Below are 26905 nucleotides of genomic sequence, written 5' to 3'. Positions count from 1 at the left end.
CACCTGCAAAGCCCCACTCCCTTGGATTCACATGGCTGGTTCCTTCTTGTGGTTTACCTTTTGCCTCAAATATACCCCTTAGAACGGTCTTCGCAGACCCCTCAACACCCCATCTAAGTTGCCATCACTGTCCCGTTTTCTTCACGACGCTAATTCACTCCATAACACTATATTGTCTATTGACTTATGTTTGGTTTTTCGCTGCCCCCACCTGGAAGATAAGTAAGCTCCGTGAGGGCAGGGGCCATGGCTGTCTGGTTCACTGCTGTATTCCCACCACCAAGAACACCGGCCACAGCATGTGCTTAAGAGGCATCTAACAGGTGGATCAACGAAGGGAATCACTCCTGTTCTCACTGTCAAATGTTTGGAGTCATCCGACTTCCTGTCTGACTTCGTGACAAAGCTTCTCCTAAAGGGGTCCATGGCATCCCTTTATAAATGAAAAATAAAGTCACCTTTAATTCCTTGGAAATTAAATCCTTGTTCCTTGGAAATTCCTCAAGCGCTCTTGACGTTAATGAATGATCCTGCAGCCTTGCAAATCCAGGGTGGGGAGCTAGAGTGGCCATGACTCTTCAGAGGAAAAATCTGGGTCCTGGACCTGTTCCAGGACTCACTTCAGGAAACCGGCAAGGCGTGGCTTTACGTGTAGGAGATGAGACTGCTGAACAGTTACAAATAAAAATTATTAAACTTAATCATACTACACACTGAAAAAGTTCATATTGAAAAGGAACCCACAGCAAATACTTTTATAAAGGATAGAATTGTTATACTGAATGATCACCCCTCAATGTACTGGTGCTGTAAATGTACATTTGCATAGGTTACATTTTCTTAAAGCAGGTACCCTGGTGTGACCGTCCTGGAAATGAACTCCCTTTGAAAACACACCATGGCTTGCCAGAGAGTGACAAATAGACGCCTACAGAGAAAAACTAACTAGCTGGAAATAACAGACAGATCATTTCTTCTGACAGATGTGTCTGTAAACATGGCTCCCTTTTCTGAGAAGAAGAAGCAGTGAAAAAATTTCCTCCATTCGTTCCTAAACAGTGACATGTTGTAGAGAATGGGGTTGACGGCCGAGTTGGCAAAGGTGAAGGCCACCACCCAGAAGAAGAGGGACGGCCAGATGACCAGGTTTTGCTCGAAGTTCTGGATCAGAATGAGGAGGATGGTGACGATGATGGGGCTCCACATGACGAAGAAGGAGATCATGAGCAGGAACAGGGTGCGGAAGAGCCGGACGTCCTGCTGGGACACACGGAGCTGGTGGCTCTCCGAGGAAGCCAGGGTCGTCGTGAGCCTTCTCCTTGACGCCTTCGTGATCTGCAGGAACACAAAACAGAGCCGGTGCCACAGTTTACGGCAGGACATCGGCAGTGTTGATCCTGGAGGGGCAGAGGAGGCCCAGGAGTTGGAATCTGCCGTTCTCGCTGCACTGGGACTACTTGGCTTTGGGCTTTATGCGGAGAGAGCTCCCTTCTCAGAGGCCTGGCTCGCTGCCCGCGCTTAGGATGCGCAGGTCAGCTGGCCTCCTGAGAAATAAGGCAGATCGTCCGTGTTATAAATAGTGTTGACGAGGGGAAGTGCAAAGCCAGAATGCAATGGTCTAGAAGAGAGATGTGTGAACACAGATTCAGGTGTCATTCAGGACTCCCCTTCCCAGGAAGAAAGGGGAGCTGGCCAGAGCACTGCTAGTGACACGTGTTGAAAAACTGAAACCATTTCCCATTTATGCCCCCAGGTGAGAGGTGACAGCTGGTAGGATAAACACCCTCGTGCCTATCTTTGCACACCTAGATGAGCATATCAGGAGAATAAATTCTCAACAGTGGAACTGAAAGGACCTCTAATATTTTGTACTAATGAGCAGGGTCAGCAGTAGAGCAGAGGGATTGTGGGCAAGGAGGCAACTCTGGTGACATGGGTTCGGAAGGGTGTTCTGGACTCTTCTTTCAGGAGCCCTTGCAGGCACTGCTCTCCGAACCTTCTGCCCGGTCTCTCCTGGTCAGTTAGAGGGTCTTGCTTCAGCATCCATCAGAGAAGCTGGCTACTAATTGGCTGTGGGCAGCCTTGGACATATGGCCCATCAACTGAGGCAGGCTAACCAGATTAAAATAAAGCCCTGCATGTCCTCTCACCCCACTGTCCCACGTAAAAACAGTATTTCTGGAACAGACAAATGCTTCATAACATCTCAGAACCAGAGTGTTGCAGCTAGATGGGCCCATGCATGGTTGGAGCAGCACTTCTCAGACTTCACTCTGCCTGTGAGGCATTCAGCACTATTTTATTTAAATGTAGATTCTGATTTTGCATGCCCCGAGGACCACACTTTGAGTAGCCAAGGCCTACTCCACACCTTCATTCTACAGGTGAAGAAACAGGCTCTCGAGAGAGAGGGTTTAGCCAAAGCACTTTGAAAACAGGAGCCTTAGAACTGTTCACATCAGAGGGCAAAAGCCCCACAGAAGCTGAGTCCGTGAGAGAGAAGGTGGGGCTTCCCCAGAGGCTCTAAAGACCCCAGTGCTTAGGCTCACACTGCCCCGGGGATACATACAGAGTCCCGCGCTTACGCCTGATTCTAATTTTCCTCTAAGCACAGCCAGTAGGCAGAAGGCCTGCTGTCCCCCATCACCTGCTTAGCTTTAACAGTGCCAAGAGGTGGGCGTGAGGGGGTGAGGATGGGCTGGGGTGGCGGTGGCCGCAGACTGGGGCACAGTTAGCCTGGGATGTGATGGGGCCCTGCACCCACTAGCCTGACATGCTTTGTTCCAGCCTGTGAGCTCTGTCCCAGGTAAGAGATCCAATTCCGAATGTCTTGCCACATTCATGGTGCTTTGCTAACTTGCCTTTGCTTAGTCTGGCCCTGTGTCCTGCTTCTGCTGCAGGAGCAGGCTGCTGGGCACACAGTGAGTGCTTACATGTCTGGAGACTTTAATAGCCAAAACTCTTTTTTTTTTTTTGTTTTGCGGTACGCGGGCCTCTCACTGTTGTGGCTTCTCCCGTTGTGAAGCACAGGCTCCGGATGCGCAGGCTCAGTGGCCATGGCTCACGGGCCCAGCCGCTCCGCGGCATGTGGGATCTTCCCAGACCGGGGCACGAGCCTGTGTCCCCTGCATCAGCAGGCGGACTCTCAACCACTGCGCCACCAGGGAAGCCCCAAAACTCTTATCGTTCGTTAGCTCTGCCCGGGCCTTCCTAGGACCATTCCCCTAAAATTATTGAATCTCAAGAGATGAAGCAATTAGAAAGTAATCAGAATCATTCAAATTTGGGGCAAGATTAACTCCAAGACCCGAATATGGCTTCAAATATTCTCTTTAGAATACTTCTAATTAGCTAATTAAAGGGTAGCCATTTAATTTTCCTGTGATTAAATACAACTGTTTCTGTGTAGTAGTTTTGGTCCACTTCTAGGTGACGGTGACCCAGGCAACAGATGCTGAATGAACAGAACCCCTTCCTTCCCACCCACTCCCCGCCAAGAACAACAGGAATCAGGATCACCGAGCTTCAAGAAAGGCTCCCTGTGTGCCAGCCACTGTACTATGCATCTGTTTCATAAATTGTCACATTTAATCTTCAAAACTGCTCGTTGGATTCGTGCTATTATTATCTTCGCTCCAGAGATGAGGAAATTGAATCTCAGGAAATTTGAGTAGCTTGTTGAAGGTCACTCTACTAATGATGAATGGTCAAAGCCCCCATCTGTGAAACTCCAGCTCAGGTGAGCTGAAGATGAGCGACATCATAAAAGGCTCCAGCCCTCTTCCTGGAGTTGCCTTCCACTTCCGCCCCCCTGCTCTGCAGCGAGGTGACTGCTCAGACCCATAGGCTAAAAGCCACACTGGTGCATCTAAGCTGGAAGGTGCTGTGTAGAATCAAAGTTAGAATATGTGTTCAGGTGAAAGCTGTTGGATGATTGGCCGGGGAGGGTAACAGCTGCCCAGGGGCAGGTGGGTGGGGCTGCAGGGGAAATGGCACCACTTCTGAGGAGGCTAAGTGCAGCCTGGTGGGCACATGAGGACGATTCCCACAGCAGCCTCATTGCTAGTGCTGTCCACATTGCTCTGCCAAGAAGGATGGAGTCCCTGGTACGGTGTCTTTTAGATTTTTTTGTTTTGTTTTGGGGGTTCTTTGGGCGTTTTTTTGGCCTCACCGTGCAGCTTGCGGGATCTTCATTCCCCGACCAGGGCTTGAACCTCGGGCCCTTGGCAGTGAAAGTCGGGAGTCAACCACTGGATCGCCAGGGAGTTCTCTAGATATTTTTTGAATGAATGATGTGGATGGAAGTTCACACTTATTGAGCACTTACTATGTGCCAAATCCTTGTACATATCACTTGGTTTATCTCTTTAAATTCTCCCAACGATTCTGTGACATATGTACTTTGATGATCTCCATTTTATTTTGCTTTATTTTAATTTAATTTTTATTGGAATATAGTTGATTTACAATGTTGTGTTAGTTTCAGGTGTGTAGCAAAGCGAATCAGTTATGCATATACATATATCCACTCTTTTTTAGATTCTTTTCCCATATAGGCCATTGCAGAGTATTGACTAGAGTTCCCAGTGCTATACAGTAGGTCCTTATTAGTTATCTACTTTATATATAGTAGTGTGTGTATGTCAACCCCAATCTTCCAATTTATCCCTCTTTCCATTTACCCCCTGGTAACCATAATTTTGTTTTCTACAACTGTAACTCTATTTCTGTTTTGTAGATAAGTGATGATCCCCATTTTACAGAGGAGGAAACTGAGGCTCAAAGAGGTTAAGGAAATTGCCCAATAGTACCCAACTAAGCAGTCGCAGAGCTGGGCTTCAAACCTTGGCAGTCTGACTCCAGTCCATGCTTAAACTTAAACTAATTCCTTCCCACCCTCTAATATCTCTGTCAGTGGAAATCCTTCCATCCAGCCTGTAACTCCAAGCTCTAATGCCAGGGACTCCGGGAGGGCATCCTGGTTCATCTGCCGTTGGCATCCTGCAGCGCTTTGTTTCAGGTACTCACGTGGCACTTGCCACATATTCTACGGTAGATGTTGAAGCATCATTCTTACCTCTGAGTCCCACCAGACTGCAGCTCCCTGGGGCTGGGCAGCCCTGTGGCTGCTGTGGTCCAGGGCTCTGGCAAGTGTCTGACAATGACCGTGAGCAGACAGCAAAACAACTGACTCACGGGCCAAGTGAACATGTGCTTGGCTCTTTTTTTAGCACTGACTGATGCTACCCTATTTCCTTCCATCCGCAGTTCCCACAGCTTTGAGGGAGTGAGAAGGAAAATGGGCCCATTATAATAAAATGCAGCTCCTCCCTGCTCCCTTCCCCACATTAGATGACAAGACTAGTCGACTTTTGTTCAGGGTTTAAAGTGTCTCTGGCATTACACTGAATGCTTGGTGTGCTTTTAGGTCAAATTAAAAGCTCGATAAACTTTTGAGGATTAACTTTAATCCTTAAAACAAGCCTGTGGGGTATGCTCTCATTTTGGGGACAAGAGACGGAGGCCCTGAGAGGTGAAGTGACTTGCTCAAGGCCTCACGGTCAAGTGGGGGAAGGGTACCTCAGAGGGTACGCTCTTCACCGCCAGTCACACCACTGCCACTACCAGGACAGAGGACAGAGCTCCCGGGGACGTGGCCCACGGCCACCACCATCAGGGTCACTGGCACTCCATAAAATGTAAATGCTTCGGCACACCTTCAGACACCCTGATTCTGTGGGTCTGAGTGGGCCTAGGAGTCCGCACTTTTTATAAACTCCCCAGGTTATTCTCAATCACTAAAGTATGAGAACTACTCATCTAGGACAACAGGCTTGGAGTTTCTCCCCCAGTCCTTTGAAAAGTCACTTTTAAATTGCCTGAGACTCTCTGCCTTCACATTCACATGAGCATCTGAAGGCTACGAGCAAAGCTTCTCCCCACCCCACATCCCTCTGTCACCCCACGCCACCAGACCACAGCCGCGGACAGGTGGATGTGGGGAGAGGTCGCTCCCACTGACCCAGCTCCAGCCCCTGGGGTTGGGTCTCCTCTGAGGGCTGCTTGGTCAATCCACACCTCCCTATTAGAATCATCAGACAACAGACTCCATCCTTCCAGAGGACCAACCTCCCCTTCCATCACCGGCAAGCAGGCCCCAAAGCTGGGGAATGAGATCCAGGCATGGAGAAAGGAAGGGCCACGTGTTCACTACCCAGGACCTTCACATTTAGTCGAAAGGGATTTCACTTCCCAGTTAAGCCCTGAGATAGGTGAAGGTTTTCCAACTTCAGGCCAGACACTCACTCTGTCATTCAACACATATTTATTGAGCCCTTACTATGTGGCCAACACTCCTACAGGTGCCGGATGCACAGCAAGAAACAAGGTAGCACTGCCCACCCCGTACTTCCATTCTAGTGTTTGGGTGGTGAGGGGCCTGGGGGTGAAGGGAGAGGGGGACCAAGAAACCTATAAGCTGTCACAAAGCCTGGTGCCATGGTGCTGGTTACTGGGTGACAATATAAACCAAGCCCCACCAGCAAGCATGGTCAGCCTGATCAAAGGCACTGAGGAGTGGCCTGGAGACTATTACCCTGGGAAACTGTTGATAGGAAAAAGCCACTGGAGATGTAGAGCACGCCTGAGTCAGGAGGAAAGAGGAAGCAGGGAAGGCAGAGGGTGGAAAAGGCCATTGCCATGAGCAACTGAAGCAGCCCCAGAAAAAAAGAGCCCCGGTGAAGCCTCCTCTCAGCGCTCACCCAGGGCAGAGCCAGCAACCAGGGTAGGGGCTTGAGAATGGCGGTTCCCAAAGGAGAGTCTGTGGAGCACCAGCCCAGAGAGAGCTCTGTGCGGAAAAGGCGGTCTGCAGTCAGGTTTAGCAATGCTGCCTACTCTATTCCAGAGATGGAGAGTCTCAAAGTTCATGAGCATAATAAAGGCTCTGAGAAGGCCTGCAGCAAAGAAACCCATTTAACTTTAATTAACCCAGCATTTTCCAAACTCCTTTGATCATAGAACCCTTTTCGAACATCTAACATCCCATGGAGTTCTAGAGAACGCTTTAGGGGACACTGCTTGTGAGGAATAAAAGTCAGGGTGATTTGAAAGAGACATTTCTCAGGCCTAGAGATGGTTACCTGAGTTAGAGGCAGCAGTGACAGGTGAGAGGTAGGGCTGGTGGGAAAAGGGTCGGTGGTGTAGTTATCTGTCCTATGGTTTCAAATGATTTGCTAATTGTGTCTCTATGAATATAGCTAATTAATATTGATGTTCAATTGATTTTACAGAGTTTTGCTCTTGATAGAAAAAGCTCAGCAGAAAGGCTGATTCAGGGTCTCTGAGTTATGAGTATCTTCAGAGGAAGAGAGACGCAAGCTAGGCGGCCCCACCCAGGCTCTCCACCTGGCAGCTTACCAGCTTCCAAGTTACAAACAGGAGCAGAGTGAGAACAAATGTAATAGTCCTCCTGGGATATGGGCAATAGTCAGTTTTGCCAGTGGGGTGGAAAGTAATCTTCTGAAAGTCTTATATTTGCATTAATGTTGCAATTTTCAAAATCACATTAGATCTCTTTCATATTAAAGTCTAACAGTTTGTTCAAAGCATTATCATATCTGCAATTCTCATTTTATTGTGTTAAATGATTCACTGAGGCCCATTTGGCTCCAGAGGGAACTGAGGCCCACATTCATTAAGCGACTTGCCTAAGGTCACACAGTAATAAAGCTTGGACTAGAATCCGGGGCTCGTGACTCTTTGTCCAGTGGTTTTCCCACTGTCCCAAAGGAGAAGGTGCTGTTGGCCCTTTCAGTGTGATCAAAGTTTGTGTCTTACTCATTCAACGAGTGTTTATTAAGCCCCTACAATGAATAAGCCAGGCTCTGTTTTAGGCACAGGACTATGGCAGTAAACAAAACAAAGTCTCTGCCTTCAGGGAGCTTGCATTCTAGTGGGCAAGACAGATGATATGCAAGTAAATACACACAAATGGAATTTGACAGGGGTTGGAAGTGCTTTGAAGAGAAATAAATCAGGATTAGGGACTAGAGAATGATGGGGAATCTCTCTGGAGAAGAGCCTTTTGAGCAGAGACCTAAATTAAGTGGGGGAGTGGCCCATGCAGAAGTCTGGGGGGGAGAGATCCAGGAGAGGAAATGGCAGGTGCAAAGGCCCTGAGGCAGCAGTGTGTTGGCGTGTGTGAGAAAAAGCCCCAAGGACACGAGGGAGGGGGAGAAGATGAGGCGAGAGGGGCAGGCAGGGGACAGATCACACAGGGCCTTAAGGTGAGGGTTTTAGCTTTTCCTCCATCTGTGAGGGAAGTGATGGGATCTAAATTATATCATTGACTCACTGCTCAGAGCACCATTTCATAACTGTGAGTCACGACAGACACTCGATTCATCCAGGAGCTGTCCTGAGGTCTGGGATGGGAAGAACGGAAGGCTGGCCGTGAGTTTATAGGCAAAGTGTCTGGAACTGCAGTTAGAGGCAGATGGATAAGAGGACACATCAGGGCTCGAGGATTCCTAGGATGTTTCCAGGTGGGCCCTGGCCCGAGGAAAAGAATATCCTTTCCATAGAATAAGTCAGTCCTTCCTCAGAAGGTGGCTGAGAACCATGAGGCACGAGTGAAAAGGGACAGATCAGAACCCTCTTGCCTCTAAGGGACTCAGGAGTGGGACTGCCCAAGCAGGAGAGGTCGGATGCCACAGCCAGCTTCTGCCCAGCCCTCATCTAGCCAGCCAGCTCTGCTCTAGGGCCAGTCCCATGTTCTTGCGGTGCTCCAAATCTGGGCCCTGCTGTTTATTCTCTCAAAAATCTCAGCAGTACCTCTTCCCAGCATGCTGTGAGAGGATTAGAGGAACAGTCTCGCCTAACAAATAACAACAGCTGTAATTTATTCATCCCCTGCTACAGGCAGGCATGACACTCGCCATAGTCCCACCAGGAGTATCTCCTACGTATCTCACAAAAATCTTAAACCGTTGGATCATTATTTTGCAGATGAGGGAACAGAGGTTCAGAGAAGGTAAGTAACTTGCCAAGGCTACACAGCAAGTAAGGGGCAGATTCAGGACTCAAAGGCAGGTTATTAGAATAACCCCTTCTGGTCTCCGTGTTTTTTATGGCCCTTTGCTTTTTCTCCCTTTTCCCTCCTTTTTCTCTTTTAACAATTTGCAAAGTGTTTTCAAACTAAGCCTCAGTATCACTCTTTAATGTGTTTCAGGGTTTCACTGCATTGAATAGCAGCACCTTTGTCTGTCTCCCCCTTCCCTTTCTTGTGTTAAAGCTCCTTCTAGATAGAGAATGTGACTTGCTTACTCTTGACCAATCTCTACTCCCCAACAACACTTTGCACAGAGCAAATTCTTAACAAGTGTCTGAGGAATTAAAATGTTGGGACTCTGGAACCAGACTGCCTGGGTTTAAGTCCTGATACTGCTGCTTATGAGCTGTGTGCCCTTTCATAAGTTACTTAACCTCTCTGTGCCTTGGTTTCCTCATCTGTAATTCTGGTTAGGATTAAATGAATTCCTGACACATTGTAAACACCATATAAATATTTTTAAAATAATTTTTTAAAAATTCATTCTCCATTTCTCTTCCTTTTTCCCTCCCTTCTTTTCTTTTAACATAATGATAGTAACTAACGCTTACATAGCATTTACACATGCCAGGCTCCCACTGCAAGAACTTTACAGACCTCAGCTCCAGGCCCGAATCTGCCTCATACCCTTGAACATGCCCCAGGTGGGACGTCACTTAAACAGGTCACAAGTCAACTGGTGGGGAAGAGTCTAGGGACTAACATGGGGGGGCCGTCTCACACAGGATCCAGAGATTAGAAGACTCGGATGGAGGTTGGCCTGGCTTTGGGTTCTAAAGCATCTAAGAAGGTCACAGATCTTTAGCTACAACAAAAGGGCCATAACAGTGGCCAGACAGCAAACAGGACCTAAGGGCCCCACTTCAACCTGCTTGTTCGCCATATGACGCCCATGACGCCCCCGCTCACCACAACTAGCAGATTATATGCTATAAAACCAAGATTCAACAACGGTGAACCTCGGAGAGGACTCAAGCGTTTCGCATTAAATCTTCTGAAATGAGCATGAACACATGTAGATGCCATCTGCCTGGGCCAGCACCTCGCATGCAAATATGCTGCCTCAAGGGGTAAGAAAGAGGCTGGCAAGTCTTTTTTATGTCCCTGTACATAGTCACATTGAAGATAGAGATCATTTCCTGTTGCAGTGCACTTTTACAAGGCACATGCCCTGGGAGTGGGGGTAGCAATTAGAGGGATAGAGGAGGGGCTTCTCGTATGCTCTGTTTCTCGTTCTGTTTCTGGGAGCTGTTTCTGGGAGTGTGGTCAATTTGTGAGCTGTGCGTGTATGCTGGGTGTGCTTTTCTGTATTTATACTGTACTTCAATACAAGTTTTTAAAAGTGTACATTCTTTATCACCACACTGCTGTTTGTGATGGGGAAACAATGGACACAACCCAAAAGCCCATAAAATAAATTACGTCACAACTATATGATGGAGAACCATGAAGCCATTAGAAATAATGAGGCAGAGATATAGGAACCGATATGGAAGGATGTTATGATACAGTGCTAATCAAAAAAAGGAAGTTACAAAGCAGATAGCATTATCTCAAATCTAAAAAAAAAACATTGGGTTGAACCATGGTAATAGTTGATATTTTATAGTTGACCATTTTATATGGTTCATTATATATATATATACACACACACATATATATACGTATATGTGTTTATATGTACACAGATATACATACACATACTCACATTGCATAGAAATATGTATATCTATATAAATTTATAAGAAAAATAACCTGAAAAAATGTACTTTAAATTGTCAACAGTGGGCGTAAACCAGATTTTTAGTATCTGTGTTACACATTTTTATGTCTTTAATTTTTTATAATGAGCTTGTATTACTTTAGTGATCAGCAAAAACAAATGATAATAATAAAGTCACATAGATATAACTTTTTAAAAAAGACCAAACTTTTGTCCCTCAGCGTTGCAGAGGGATGGATCTGGGCAGTGAACCAGGATTGGGCTGGTGCGAATTCTAAGGTAAATTTTGACCTGGAAATGCTAAGGTTCATCTGAAATACCCCAAGCCTGAGTGAAGTTCAGCCACAGCGCTTGAAGCAAACATACCTGTAAAATTTTGGAGTAACTGATCACAATAAGCAGTCCTGGTACCAAGAAGTTCAAAGTAACAAATGACACATCCCAGGAGATTTCTCCGGCAATGCTGGGCCAAACCAGTGTGCAAATCGGAATTTCCTAGTTACAAAAAGGAAGAGAAGGTCATTTAATGCTGGCTTCTTATTTGGCCTTTAGCTCAGCCCCAGGTGGGGTTACCTGGCACTGTTACAATGTTGTGTTACCCTGTTGTGTTTTGCTGTTACACAACTGGTATGACAAGAAACCCCCGACTCCCTTCCATTGCCCACACAACCCCACTTACAAGTCATTCCCCTCTGACCCTCAGAATCACCATAATTATTATTCCCATTCTCCAAGGGAGGCACGTGGGCCTCAGGGCCCCAGGCTGGGAAGACCCAGAGTCAGTTCCCAGGCATGGCTCCAGGTCCAGTGCTCTTTCCACTTCCCTGGGCTGAGCTACAAAGAGCCCTTGAGCCTTCTCTTCCAAGACCTTCATTTTACAGGGGAAAAATCTGACCCCTGTAAGTTTACATAGATTGGAAGTGATGTGCTACACGCAAACACATAAAACCTGGAGTGAGGTGTGCCCCTCCTCCAGGGGAGAATGCAACAGCCCCAGAGTGAAGGTGCAGCCACGGTCATCAGGATGTAAAACCACTGGATGGGGCAGAAGAGCGTGCAGGTTTGTGACCTTGCCGCTGTCACTATGTTGCGTTGAATTCAAATGTTTGACACTAACTACAAACCCCAAAACATGTTCCCAGACCTCACTGGATAGTTACTAAGCTGCTGCAACAATTTTTTCCAATGAACAAATAGGTCAATGACAAGAGATCTCTTTATCCTCCCAAACACAGATCTCCAGCGCCTGCTTGACTATAGGACAAAACTCGTTAGGAAACAAGAGCCCTACACACTTCTGGACACATAGAACAGACTTTTAAAGAGCATATTCTGTGTAAAAAGACCACATTATTGATTTCTGGTGGACAAGGCATCTTAACCACGGTCCAGAAGTAGTATCATTATTCATAGCATCAGTCATTTATTCATTCATTTAACCAATATTTATTGAATGCTATACTAAGCAAAGGCAAAGAATTTTTATCATTTCCCAACGTGTATCATAATTGCATGGTCAAACTCAAAATAGAGTCAAATAATCACTCCTTTTCCTATTCAGTATCTAAAATTCTCTGAGCATTTATTCTTTGCCAGGAAGCACTTTACATACATTATCTCATGGAATGTTCATCACAACCTTATTGAAATGCATAGTTATTTTTCCCATCACACAGAGGAGGAAGCTAAAGCTTAGAAATTTCCTCCTAAAATAATAGTCTAAAACCCTAAAGATGTAGTCCTTTTTAATCATCTCCAAAGAGCTGAGTGGTTATAGAGGGTATCGCGGAACCTACCAAAACCGCTAAGGCAAGTCAGACAGGGAAGAATGCTTTAGTTATATTTGTACCCTGAGAGGGTGCTGGGTGTGAGAATGTTGCTTCCTTTTCCTGTTTTGTTTAGACAGTTTACAAATGCACTGGACATTCTAAAAACTTGTTCCTTCATCCCCACCCCCACTGTGCACACCGGATGGAATAAAGTTTATTAGAGCTTTCTACATTTTGGTGATTGGAAAGAAATTTGTGTCTCTCAAGGATCTTCTGAATATTGACAGTGCAGTGACCACAGCTCTTTGGGAAATCCAGGTAGCCTATGCTTGTACTCAGACCTCCACCCACCAGGGACCCCTTATTCCAGTGCATTGGGTGGGCAACACAGATCAGCAGAAATGTTGAAGCAGAAAACAGAAGAGAAGCCCTTGGGAAGATGGCGGAAGAGTAAGACGCGGAGATCACCTTCCTCTCCACAGATACACCAGAAATACATCTACGCGTGGAACAACTCCTACGGAGCACCTACTGAACGCTGGCAGAAGACCTCAGACCTCCCAAAAGGCAAGGAACCCCCCACGTACCTGGTTAGGGCAAAAGAAAAAACTAAACAGAGACAAAAGGATAGGGACGGGTCCTGCACCAGCGGGAGAGAGCTGTGAAGGAGGAAAAGTGTCCACACACTAGGAAGCCCCTTCGCGGGTGGAGACTTCGGGAGGCGGAGTGGGGGAGCTTGGGAGCCGCGGAGGAGAGCACAGCAACAGGGGTGCGGAGGGCAAAGCGGACAGATTCCAGCGCAGAGGATCGGGCCAACCGGCACTCACCAGCCGAGAGGCTTGTCTGCTCGCCCGCCGGGGCGGGCGGGACTGGGAGCTGAGGCTCCGGCTTTTGTCGGAGCGCCGGGAGAGGACTGAGGTTGGCGGCGTGAACACAGCCTGCAGGGCGTTAGTGCACCCCGGCTGGCCGGGAGAGAGTCCGGGGAGAAGTCTGGAACTGCCGAAGAGGCAAGAGACTTTTACGTCCCTCTTTGTTTCCTGGTGCACGAGGAGAGGGGATTAAGAACGCTACTTGAGAGAGCTCCAGGGACGGGCGCGAGCCGCGGCTAAGAGTGCGGAGCCCAGAGACGGACATGGGACGCTAACGCCGCTGCTGCCGCCCCCGGGAGGCCTGTGTGCGAACACAGGTCACTAGCCACACGCCCTTCCGGGGAGCCTGTGCAGCCCGCCACTGCCAGGGTCCCGGGATCCAGGGACGGCTCCCCCAGGAGAGCGCACGGCGCGCCTCAGGCTGCAGCGTCACGCCGGCCTCTGCCGCTGCAGGCCCGCCCCGCACTCCGTGACCCTCCCTACCCCCCGGCCTGGGTGAGCCAGAGCCTCCGAATCAGCAGCTCCTTTAACCCCGTCCTGTCTGAGCAAAGAACAGACGCCCTCCAGCGACCTACACGCACAGGCGGGGCCAAATCCAAAGCTGAGCCCCTGGGAACTGTGAGAACAAAGAAGAGAAAGGGAAATCTCTCCCAGCAGCCTCAGAAGCAGCGGATTAAAGCTCCACAATCAACTTGATATACCCTGCATCTGTGGAATACCTGAATAGACAACGAATCATCCCAAATTAAGGAGCCCTGTGGATGAAAGGCTCTTGGTGCTGCAGCCAGGACTCAGTGCTGTGCCTCTGAGGTGGGAGAGCCAACTTCAGGACACTGGTCCACAAGAGGCCTCCCAGCTGCACATAATATCAAACAGCAAAAATCTCCGAGAGATCTCCATCTCAACGCCAGCACCCAGCTTCACTCAACGACCAGCAAGCTACAGTGCTGGACATCCTATGCCAAACAACTAGCAAGACAGGAACACAACCCCACCCATTAGCAGAGAGGCTGCCCAAAATCATAATAAATCTACAGACACCCCAAAACACACCACCAGACGTGGACCTGCCCACCAGAAAGACAAGATCCAGCCTCATCCACCAGAACACAGGCACTAGTACCCTCCACCAGGAAGCCTACACAACCCACTGAACCAACCTTAGCCACTGGGGACAGACACAAAAAACAACAGGAACTACGAACCTTCAGCCTGCAAAAAAGGAGACCCCAAACACAGTAAGATAAGCAAAATGAAAAGACAGAAAATCACACAGCAGATGAAGGAGCAAGATAAAAACCCACCAGACCTAACAAATGAAGAGGAAATAGGCAGTCTACCTGAAAAAGAATTCAGAATAATGATAGTAAGGTTGATCCGAAATCTTGGAGATAGAATGGACAATAGAATGGACAAATTGCAAGAATCAGTTAACAAGGACCTAGAAGAACTAAAGATGAAACAAGCAACGACGAACAACACAATAAATGAAATTAAAAGTACTCTAGATGGGATCAATAGCAGAATAACTGAGGCAGAAGAACGGATAAGTGACCTGGAAGATAAAATAGTGGAAATAACTACTGCAGAGCAGAATAAAGAAAAAAGAATGAAAAGAACTGAGGACAGTCTCAGAGACCTCTGGGACAACATTAAACGCACCAACATTCGAATTATAGGGGTTCCAGAAGAAGAAGAGAAAAAGAAAGGGACTGAGAAAATATTTGAAGAGATTATAGTTGAAAACTTCCCTAATATGGGAAAGGAAATAGTTAATCAAGTCCAGGAAGCACAGAGAGTCCCATACAGGATAAATCCAAGGAGAAATACGCCAAGACACATATTAATCAAACTGTCAAAAATTAAATACAAAGAAAACATATTAAAAGCAGCAAGGGAAAAACAACAAATAACACACAAGGGAATCCCCATAAGGTTAACAGCTGATCTTTCAGCAGAAACTCTGCAAGTCAGAAGGGAGTGGCAGGACATATTGAAAGTGTTGAAGGAGAAAAACCTGCAACCAAGATTACTCTACCCAGCAAGGATCTCATTCAGATTTGATGGAGAAATTAAAACCTTTACAGACAAGCAAAAGCTGAGAGAGTTCAGCACCACCAAACCAGCTCTACAACAACTCCTAAAGGAACTTTTCTAGGCAAGAAACACAAAAGAAGGAAAGGACCTACAATAACGAACCCAAAACAATTAAGAAAATGGGAATAGGAACACACATATAGATAATTACCTTAAATGTAAATGGACTAAATGCTCCCACCAAAAGACACAGATTGGCTGAATGGATACAAAAACAAGACCCATATATTTGCTGTCTACAAGAGACCCACTTCAGACCTAGAGACACATACAGACTGAAAGTAAGGGGATGGAAAAAGGTATTTCATGCAAATGAAAACCAAAAGAAAGCTGGAGTAGCAATTCTCGTATCAGACAAAATAGACTTTAAAACAAAGACTATTAGAAGAGACAAAGAAGGACACTACATAATGATCAAGGGATCGATCCAAGAGGAAGATATAACAATTGTAAATATTTATGCACCCAACATAGGTGCACCTCAATACATAAGGCAAATACTGACAACCATAAAAGGGGAAATCGACAGTAACACATTCATAGTAGCGGACTTTAACACCCCACTTTCACCAATGGACAGATCATCCAAAATGAAAATAAATAAGGAAACACAAGCTTTAAATGATACATTAAACGAGATGGAGTTAATTGATATTTATAGGACATTCCATCCAAAAACAACAGAATACACATTTTTCTCAAGTGCTCATGGAACATTCTCCAGGATAGATCATATCTTGGGTCACAAATCAAGCCTTGGTAAATTTAAGAAAATTGAAATTGTATCAAGTATCTTTTCTGACCACAACGCCATGAGACTAGATATCAATTACAGGAAAAGATCTGTAAAAAATACAAACACATGGAGGCTAAACAATACACTACTTAATAATGAAGTGATCACTGAAGAAATCAAAGAGGAAATCAAAAAATACCTAGAAACAAATGACAATGGAGACACAACGACCCAAAACCTGTGGGATGCAGCAAAAGCAGTTCTAAGGGGGAAGTTTATAGCAATACAAGCCCACCTTAAGAAGCAGGAAACATCTCGAATAAACAACCTAACCTTGCACCTCAAGCAATTAGAGAAAGAAGAACAAAAAAACCCCAAAGCTAGCAGAAGGAAAGAAATAATAAAAATCAGATCAGAAATAAATGAAAAAGAAATGAAGGAAACAATAGCAAAGATCAATAAAACTAAAAGCTGGTTCTTTGAGAAGATAAACAAAATAGATAAACCACTAGCCAGACTCATCAAGAAAAAAAGGGAGAAGACTCAAATCAATAGAATTAGAAATGAAAAAGGAGAGGTAACAACTGACACTGCAGAAATAAAAGAGATCATGAGAGATTACTACAAGCAACTCTATGCCAATAAAATGGACAATCTGGAAGAAATGGACAAATTCTTAGAAATGCACAACCTGCCAAGACTGAATCAGGAAGAAATAGAAAATATGAACAGACCAATCACAAGCACTGAAATTGAAACTGTGATTAAAAATCTTCCAACAAAGAAAAGCCCAGGACCAGATGGCTTCACAGGCGAATTCTATCAAACATTTAGAGAAGAGCTAACACCTATCCTTCTCAAACTCTTCCAAAATATAGCAGAGGGAGGAACACTCCCAAACTCCTTCTACGAGGCCACCATCACCTTGATACCAAAACCAGACAAGGATGTCACAAAGAAAGAAAACTACAGGCCAATATCACTGATGAACATAGATGCAAAAATCCTCAACAAAATACTAGCAAACAGAATCCAACAGCACATTAAAAGGATCATACACCATGATCAAGTGGGGTTTATTCCAGGAATGCAAGGATTCTTCAATATACGCAAATCTATCAATGTGATAAACCATATTAACAAACTGAAGGAGAAAAACCATATGATCATCTCAATAGATGCAGAGAAAGCTTTTGACAAAATTCAACACCCATTTATGATAAAAACCCTGCAAAAAGTAGGCATAGAGGGAACTTTCCTCAACATAATAAAGGCCATATATGACAAGCCCACAGCAAACATCATCCTCAATGGTGAAAAACTGAAAGCATTTCCACTAAGATCAGGAACAAGACAAGGTTGCCCACTCTCACCACTCTTATTCAACATAGTTTTGGAAGTTTTAGCCACAGCAATCAGAGAAGAAAAGGAAATAAAAGGAATCCAAATCGGAAAAGAAGAAGTAAAGCTGTCACTGTTTGCAGATGACATGATACTATACATAGAGAACCCTAAAGATGCTACCAGAAAACTACTAGAGCTAATCAATGAATTTGGTAAAGTGGCAGGATACAAAATTAATGCACAGAAATCTCTGGCATTCCTATATACAAATGATGAAAAATCTGAAAGTGAAATCAAGAAAACACTCCCATTTACCATTGCAACAAAAAGAATAAAATATCTAGGAATAAACCTACCTAAGGAGACAAAAGATCTGTATGCAGAAAATTATAAGACACTGATGAAAGAAATTAAAGATGATACAAATAGATGGAGAGATATACCATGTTCTTGGATTGGAAGAATCAACATTGTGAAAATGACTCTACTACCGAAAGCAATCTATAGATTCAATGCAATCCCTATCAAACTACCACTGGCATTTTTCACAGAACTAGAACAAAAAATTTTGCAATTTGTATGGAAACACAAAAGACCCCGAATAGCCAAAGCAATCTTGAGAACGAAAGAAGGAACTGGAGGAATCAGGCTCCCAGATTTCAGACTATACTACAAAGCTACAGTTATCAAGACGGTATGGTACTGGCACAAAAACAGAAAGATAGATCAATGGAACAGGATAGAAAGCCCAGAGATAAACCCACGCACATATGGTCACCTTATCTTTGACAAAGGAGGCAGAAATGTACAGTGGAGAAAGGACAGCCTATTCAATAAGTGGTGCTGGGAAAACTGGACAGCTACATGTAAAAGTATGAAATTAGATCACTCCCTAACACCCTACACAAAAATAAGCTCAAAATGGATTAAAGACCTAAATGTAAGGCCAGAAACTATCAAACTCTTAGAGGAAAACATAGGCAGAACACTCTATGACATAAATCACAGCAAGGTCCTTTTTGACCCACCTCCTAGAGAAATGGAAATAAAAACAAGAGTAAACAAATGGGACCTAAGGAAACTTAAAAGCTTTTGCGCAGCAAAGGAAACCATAAAGAAGACCAAAAGACAACCCTCAGAATGGGAGAAAATATTTGCAAATGAAGCAACTGACAAAGGATTGATCTCCAAAATTTATAAGCAGCTCATGCAGCTTAATAACAAAAAAACAAACAACCCAATCCAAAAATGGGCAGAAGACCTAAATAGACATTTCTCCAAAGAAGATATACAGAGTGCCAACAAACACATGAAAGAATGCTCAACATCACTAATCATGAGAGAAATGCAAATCAAAACTACAATGAGATATCATCTCACACCAGTCAGAATGGCCATCATCAAAAAATCTAGAAACAATAAATGCTGGAGAGGGTGTGGAGAAAAGGGAACCCTCTTACACTGTTGGTGGGAATGTAAATTGATACAGCCACTGTGGAGAACAGTATGGAGGTTCCTTAAAAAGCTACAAATAGAACTACCATATGACCCAGCAATCCCACTACTGGGCATATACCCTGAGAAAACCATAATTCAAAAAGAGTCATGTACCAAAATGTTCATTGCAGCTCTATTTACAATAGCCCAGAGATGGAAACAACCTAAGTGTCCATCATCGGATGAATGGATAAAGAAGATGTGGCACGTATATACAATGGAATATTACTCAGCCATAAAAAGAGACGAAATTGAGCTATTTGTAATGAGGTGGATAGACCTAGAGTCTGTCATACAGAGTGAAGTAAGTCAGAAAGAGAGAGACAAATACCGTATGCTAACACATATATATGGAATTTAAAAAAAAAATGTCATGAAAAACCTAGGGTTGAAACAGGAATAAAGACACAGACTTACTAGAGAATGGACTTGAGGCTATGGGGAGGGGGAAGGGTAAATGGTGACAAAGCGATAAAGAGGCATGGACATATATACACTACCAAACGTAAGGTAGATAGCTAGTGGGAAGCAGCCGCATAGCACAGGGAGATCAGCTCGGTGCTTTATGACCGCCTGGAGGGGTGGGATAGGGAGGGTGGGAGGGAGGGAGACGCAAGCGGGAAGGGATATGGGAATATACGTATATATATAACTGATTCATTTTGTTGTGAAGCTGAAACTAACATACCATTGTAAAGCAATTATACTCCAATAAAGATGTTAAAAAAAAAAAAAGAAAAGAAAACAGAAGAAACAGATTCCAGCCCTGAGTGTGACTTAGTCTCTAATTCTTTTTTTTTTTTTTTTTTTTTTTGCAGTACGCGGGCCTCTCACTGTTGTGGCCTCTCCCATTGCGGAGCACAGGCTCCGGATGCGCAGGCTCAGCGGCCATGGCTCATGGGCCCAGCCGCTCCACGGCATGTGGGATCCTCCCGGACCAGGGCACGAACCCATGTCCTCTGCATCGGCAGGCGGACTCTCAACCACTGCGCCACCAGGGAAGCCCAGTCTCTAATTCTTATGCTTGTGATGGGAAAATGTACAGGGAGGGAGGGCAGAGAAAACAGATGACCCCAGAAGCATTTCTTAAAACCCCCAAGAACTCCCAACTCTTTCTGAAAACCCTCTCCAGAATGTCTGCCTAACCCTCTCCAGGCTTAACAAGATTTTGTCGAAGACTGTGTAATGATAGAGCAAGGTGTTCTCGCTACGTTAGGGACAAAAATATAGATCCTTAAATAATCTGCCTGCATTAGCCTCATATTGTTGAAGAAAATGTGTAGGTGCGAATGAAAAGATATCTATCCACACACTCACACACACAGGCATAGAAAAGACTGGAAAGATACACTCCAGAAAATTAAGTGTCGGGCTTCCCTGGTGGAGCAGTGATTAAAATCCACCTGCCAATGCAGGGGACACAGGTTCAAGCCCTGGTCTGGGAAGATCCCACATGCCGAGGAGCAACTAAGCCCGTGCACCACAACTACCGAGCCTGCGCTCTAGAGCCCGCGAGCCACAACTACTGAAGCCCATGCGCCACAACTACTGAAGCCCATGCACCACAACTACTGAAGCCCATGCGCCACAACTACTGAAGCCCATGCACCTAGAGCCCGTGCTCTGCAACAAGAGAAGCCACTGCAATGAGAAGCCTGCACACTGCAACAAAGTGTAGCCCCCGCTCACCGCAACTAGAGAAAGCCTGCGTGCAGCAATGAAGACCCAACACAGGCAAAAATAAATAAATAAAAATAAATAAATTTATTAAAAAAAATAAAAAGGAAATTTGAAAACCAAAAGTGCTGGGCCTGCTTTGTTACTGAACTACAGAAGCAGAGCTGGCTGAGCCGGTAACAGTGTCCTTTAATCTATTTGTCCAACCACTCGCTGACTCAAGCCATGGTGACTAAGCCACTGTGAGGCTACAGTGAGGATGGGAAAGGAGGCTATGCTACAGTCAGGGAGGGAAAAAAGCACTAGGAAACTTCAGTACAGAGCGGCAAGCCCAGAGAGCTATAGGTGATGGGATCGTGGAGTCACCGGGAAAGCGGCATCCAGGAGGGGTTGTGTCAGCTGTGCGTGGAAGGATGGGGCTTCAGTCAAGGGAATGGGGAAGCTGGAGCTCAGTGTCTGGACCAGAAAGGATGTAGATGGGAGGCCATGTACAATGGTGTGAAGTGTGGTTGGCCGTGACTGGTATTCCCATCCCAAGCTCCATCTCTCCCCAGCAGTCTCACCCATTTCCATGGTGGCTTTTTGCAGATGCTGTTGCAACCTCCTCTTTCCAGCCAGTCTTCTCCTGAACCCCAGACTGGCCCCACTGCCCTGAGTGCATCTCTGTAGGATGCCTCACAGGCACTTCTAGCCTCCAGTGTCCCACCCCAAAGATTCCACCTCCTGCATCATCAACTCTGGGCACGGAGCCGCCATTTTCCAAGCTGTCAGATACCTGAGTGCTGGCCTTCCACCTTCTTCTTCCCTCTCCACTCAGAGGGAACTCCTAGGTTCTGCTTAATAGCTATCCAACCCACCACGAGCTCATTCTCACTGCTCCCCCTCCCCCCACAGACCACAGACCAGGCCATCTCTCACCTCCTAAGTCCCAACGCCCTAAAGGGTGTATAACTGGCCCTTCTCTAGTTGACCCCCACCAACCCTTCCAGCACCATCTCTTGCCAACATTGTGGGCTATCTCCTCTGCCTGTGATGTCCCTCCAGTCCCCCACGTCACTCATTCTTTTCCAGGAAGACTTTCCTGTGGATGGGGGACATCTATCTACAGGCACTGCTCAAGTGCTGACCCCTCCCCGCACTGGCTGACTCATTTGCAAATGCCACCTGATTCCAGCTGTTTCCAGTCAGCTTCTCTAATGACTCTTCCTGGAATACCCTTGGGAACACCTTTGTAACTAGTTCTCCCTGCCCCACCTCTTCAAACAAAATGGAAGACTTCAAAGTCATTTTAAGGAACTAGGAATCCTAGTTATATATCTCCTCTCCTATCAGCTTCCCAGCAGAGAAGAAAGAACATACCCATGGCAAGAGATGGACTTACTTTCCTATATCTTAAAAGTATCCTCTAATATTAACAAATGTGAGGAAACTTGTTTGTCTCCTCAGCCAATCCACATTCAGTAGGGACACGACGGCATTATTGGCCTGGTATTAAACTGGGGCAGGGCAGAGCAGTGGGACCAAGTGCTCCTCCGGAAGTGTGAACTCATGGGAGAGGCACCAGGAGGAACAGACAGACCCCAGCTAACTTCTGCTTCCATCCTTTGCCCATTCTGTAACTACAGGCATCTTCTCCTTCAGAAAATAAACAAGAGAACACCAACTCGTGGGGCTACTGTGGGGTTACCGAACTGTGCAGGGTCTGGGACCAGAATCTGCGTGATGCACAGGCCCCTCCTTGAAGAGAAGGATGCTGTCTTGGTCGTGTGGCTCACGGCGGGGGCAGGAGGGAGGGGTGCTCAGTAAGTGTTTGCAGAATCAATGGGCAGCACACTCTGACCAGGGTGGACAGCCCTCCCCACCTGCCAATGAGGGTCACGCCCCACCAGGGCCACAGCATACACAGGCAGGAATCCCGCTGGCAAAGGCTGAGCTGACCCGGCTGAGATGTCTAAGTTGCTAGGATGTGTCCACCCTCTTAAAATGGCAGTCTTTTATTACCGCAATCAGAAGAATTGTACTGTTTGAAAAATGTTTAAAATATTTATAACCAAAGATAAGGAAACTAATAATAGCTGGCAACTCTTGAGCGCTTAACTGTGTGTGTGCCAGGTGTTAGCTCATTTACTGAACTTCCGTCCCCACAGTAATCCTATAAGGTTAATACTGTTATTGTGCCCATTTGGCAAATGAGGAAAGTGAGGTATAGAGAGATGAGACCACTTGCCTCTGGCTCACAGCTCCTAAATGGCAGAGATGGGATTCACTCAGAACATCTGACTCCAAAGCCTGCATTCCTAATACCAAATTATTTAGCATTTTCTAGCCTGTCTATCATTTCATCTAAGTTTGAGAGAGTCTGGTCACCTTGACTGCTTGGTACTCACTGCCCAAATGGACAAAGGTAATCATGTTCTTGGGGGGGTTTTGTGGGGGGAGCTCAGATAAACAGAAAACTCTGAGAGGCACTGTTTCCCGGCCGGTGCTCCTTGAGGGGAGGGAGCCAGCATGCGCTTGGGTTTAGTTAGTTCTCTCAGCTGGTGGTTTGGGTAGGAAAATGTCCCCCCATCCAAAACCTCCATATTTAGTGTCCAAGTAGGAGCGGGCAGGCAGAATCTACAGCCAGGAAGCTGGGAGTAGAGGATTGAGAAAACAAGCATTTGCTAATTTTAAATGTGAGTCTCAATTCAGTCTAGACTAGATCCTTCTCTGTCTCTTTTTTTTCAATGGCCCCACCCCCTCCCCCCTGCTATTTCTCAGTCTTTTCAACTTATTTCTTTAACTGCAGAGCCTCACTTGGCCCTTTACAGGCCCACCTATAAAGTAAGATGTTCCCTACATATTCAGGTCATGGCCCTTGAGGAACCAGGAGTTTTCTGTTTGTTGGCTTACTGGCAGGTGTGGATATGTGTGTGTTGGGGGCTGAGGGGCAGGTAGGGGAAAAGACAGAGGATGGAGAGCTGGAAAGGACTGTCCCAGTTTTTCCTTACAAGCTCCCCGGCCCCACCTCTACTAATTTCAGGGAACAGGGGTCCTGCAGCCAGCTCACCTGGCCCCTCATCTTCTGAGATGCTGTGTGGACCCATTCTCTCCCAGTGGCTTTCCCCATATCCCTCTCCAAAGGCTCTTAAGACCAAGGAGGTGTTTCTGCATTGAAACAAGAGGGGTCTGTGAGCCCAGCCCCAAGGGGGACTGAGGGAAGGCCACCACAACACAGACCTCCACGGAAGCACCTTACGGTAAAACTGTAGTCATTCTGGAAGTGCTGCGTAGGGCTCCAGCCTCCACAGATGCCCTACCTGGGGTAAAATACAGAGTGGCAAGGCACGGAAGGTCCTGCATCTGTGCGAAGGCCTTCTCACTCAAACAGCCCCTGTGTCCACGGCAGCAAGAAGTTTTAGTCTGGGTTTTTGGCTGGGAGGTGACAATAGCCTCATTTTTTAGTGTTATTTTCCAGTTAAGTAAGAGTGTACCTAAAACAGTTGTAAAAGGGGGAGGCACAAAGATACCTGTCTGGAAACATAAGATATCCTTAAGGTATGTTCTATGTGTTTTAATTCCCTGAGTTCTGTGAAATCCCTCAAGTCTGTGAAAAATACAGAAACACTGTAACTCAGTGAGAGAATAACTTAAAAAAATCAAAAGACAGATGGCAGAATCCCAGCCCCCCAGAGACTTTCTGGTTTGATTTGTGTTAAAAACTATATATATATATATATATATATATATATATATATATATATATATATATATATATATATATATATATATATATATCACACAGGATGCAGACTTCTCTCCCCAGTGAAAGGCCTGTGTGAGAGACCAGTCTGGGAAACGTCCAGAGAAGCCCACTTCTGCGTTCACGTCAGCCTACGTTCACCTTCATAGCTAGAAGCCTTCCCCCCTCCCTCCCGGCCCTCCCACCCCTTCTGGTCACTGCTTAGGGCTCTCTTTGGGACTGTGATTTCTGCTGGGAGGCCCCACACTCCTTCCTAGGGCCAAGGTTGAGCTTTAGTGTCCCACGGCCAGAAAACCAGCGACTGCTGTCGTAGGGAAAAGGAACGGGGCGGAGAACCCAGCCTCGGGCAGACACTCCAGGAGGCTGAGCCTCAAGACTCGCGCCTTCCCGTGGGGCGTACGTACCTCTGTCCCTGGCCCTCCCCGCGAGGCCCACAGAACCTAACACCGCGATAACAGCCAGAACCGCCGGCCACTGTCCAGGTCAGGTGTCCCGGGGGAATCCCCGCGCGCAAACCCGGCAGCGGCGCCACAGGGCGGCAAAGAGAACAAACCTGCGCCCGCAATTCTGTACCGCGGGACAGGAATAGCCTCGAGCCAATGTCATGAACTGTGCGCAGAATCTTTTTTAGATCCTGGACCCCCGCAATGATCCTAATGACAACTCTGGGTGCGGTGCCCAGAATAACGCTTATGGGCTCAGCCTCTGGAATCTTCGGAACATTTGGGGCGTCCAAGATACTCTGAAGCAACTCTTCATTCAAAGCTCCCAGGGTAAGATCCCATGGTCTAGTCTAATCTTTCCGTCTTGCAGTTGGAAAAACTGAGGCTCCGGAGGGGAAGTCACAGCCCCGCTAGAGGCAGCACTAGGTCCGGGGTCTCTGGGTCAACAAAGCCCTTTCTCCCCGGCCCATTCACACACACCTGCCCGCGATTCTCAAAGCAGGACCCTCATCCGGCCCGCACTGAATCTGCTGAGCGCGATCTTAGCTCCTCCTCGCGCTAAGGCTGAGACACCCTGAGCAAGTTACTCTCTGGGTACCTTAGCTTCCTCATCTGTAAATAGGTGTGATAATAAGAGTACTGCGAGAAAGCAGAATTAACTATAATGTGATCAGTCATTCCGGGTCCCCTAGTTCGGTCTGTCTGGCCGCTAAGCCCCTTACTCCATTAATCTCTCAATAGTCAGTGCACTTTACTGCCATTACGGGGGCTCCACTTACAACGTTTTGGAGGGCGTTTATGAGATCTACATCGTAGGGTCACAGTGAAATTTCACAGATAAAACTTAGTGCCGCGCACGGTGACACAACGATTAAATGCAGCAAACGGCCTATTATTGTTTTGTTGTTTTTGTTAATGACCATCCCAGATCACCGTTTCCGGCGCAACCCGCCTGCCAGCCTTTCCCGGACACCTGACCCGCGTGCACACCCCGGCGCTCACCTCGTCGGCGCCGGAGAACCGCTGCTGGACGACGCGGAAGAAGATGCAGAGTGGCAGCGCGGCGAATGCCGAGTAGCCCCAGATAAGCGCGAGCAGCGCGGCCCGCGCCCGCCGCCCCGGGCCCCGCACGCCGCGCCGCAGGCGCACGATGCACACCATGCGCTCCAAGCTGACTGCCGCCAGCGTCAGGATGGTGACGCTGCCGCTCAGGGTCATCACGTAGAAGAGCAGGTGGCAGGCACCCGGGCCCAGCACCCAGGCCTCTGTCCAGCGCACGGCCAGCACAGGCGGGATGGCGCTGGTGAAGAGCAGGTCCGCGCAGAAAAGGTTGAGCACCAGGCTGGCTGTGGTGCCGCGGCGCCGTCGGCGCGCTACCAGCACCAAGGCGCACACGTTGCCCAGCAGCGACACCGCGAAGATGAGTGCCAGCACCACAGTCTCCACGGCGCTCAGCACCAACCGGTGGTCGCCCTTGACATCGGAGAAGAACGGGAAGCGGGTGCGGTTGGTCCGCTCCAGGCTGCGCGTGGGCCCAATGCCCGCCGCCTGCGCGCACTGCGGGGACATGCCGGGCACACCGCGGCCCGCAGCCGTCTGCGAGCGGGCTCATCTGGGAGGTGACTGAGCGCGAAGGCGGGGAAAGAGGGAGGGAGACGGTTGCGACATCTCCCCTCTGGCCCCCTCCCGCCTGAGCAGCGCCGGCGCTGGGCGTTGCGAGCTAAGCCTGGGGCGCGCGCGGGAACGAGGAAGTACCGGCAACGCCGGCTGGAAACACCCAGGCTGGGAGGGAGGCGGCAGCCCAGGCAGAGGCCGCTCTCGGGCCGAATAGGAGCGCCCGAGCGGCCCGGAAACCCCACCTAGTGAACCCCCAGAAACCCCCCAAGGCCTCCCCAGCCC

The 26905-nt window shown here is 47.2% G+C and overlaps 1 protein-coding gene across 1 annotated transcript; it reads right to left on the bottom strand.

Moving 5' to 3' along the window:
* Positions 1–945: 945 nt before the first annotated feature.
* Positions 946–26575, bottom strand: FFAR4 (free fatty acid receptor 4; the record flags this gene model as incomplete). Its single annotated transcript, XM_082673898.1, has 3 exons — positions 946–1335; positions 11199–11327; positions 26009–26575. 3 exons carry the CDS (start codon positions 26573–26575, stop codon positions 946–948), a joined length of 1086 nt encoding a protein of 361 aa, XP_082530024.1.
* Positions 26576–26905: the final 330 nt, after the last annotated feature.

The sequence above is a fragment of the Grampus griseus genome (assembly GCF_964374135.1).
Source record: "Grampus griseus genome assembly, chromosome: 16".
In the NCBI taxonomy this organism is placed as follows: Eukaryota; Metazoa; Chordata; class Mammalia; order Artiodactyla; family Delphinidae; genus Grampus; species Grampus griseus.
Note: the sequence above shows the minus strand (reverse complement) of the source record. Positions and strands in the feature narration are given on the sequence as shown.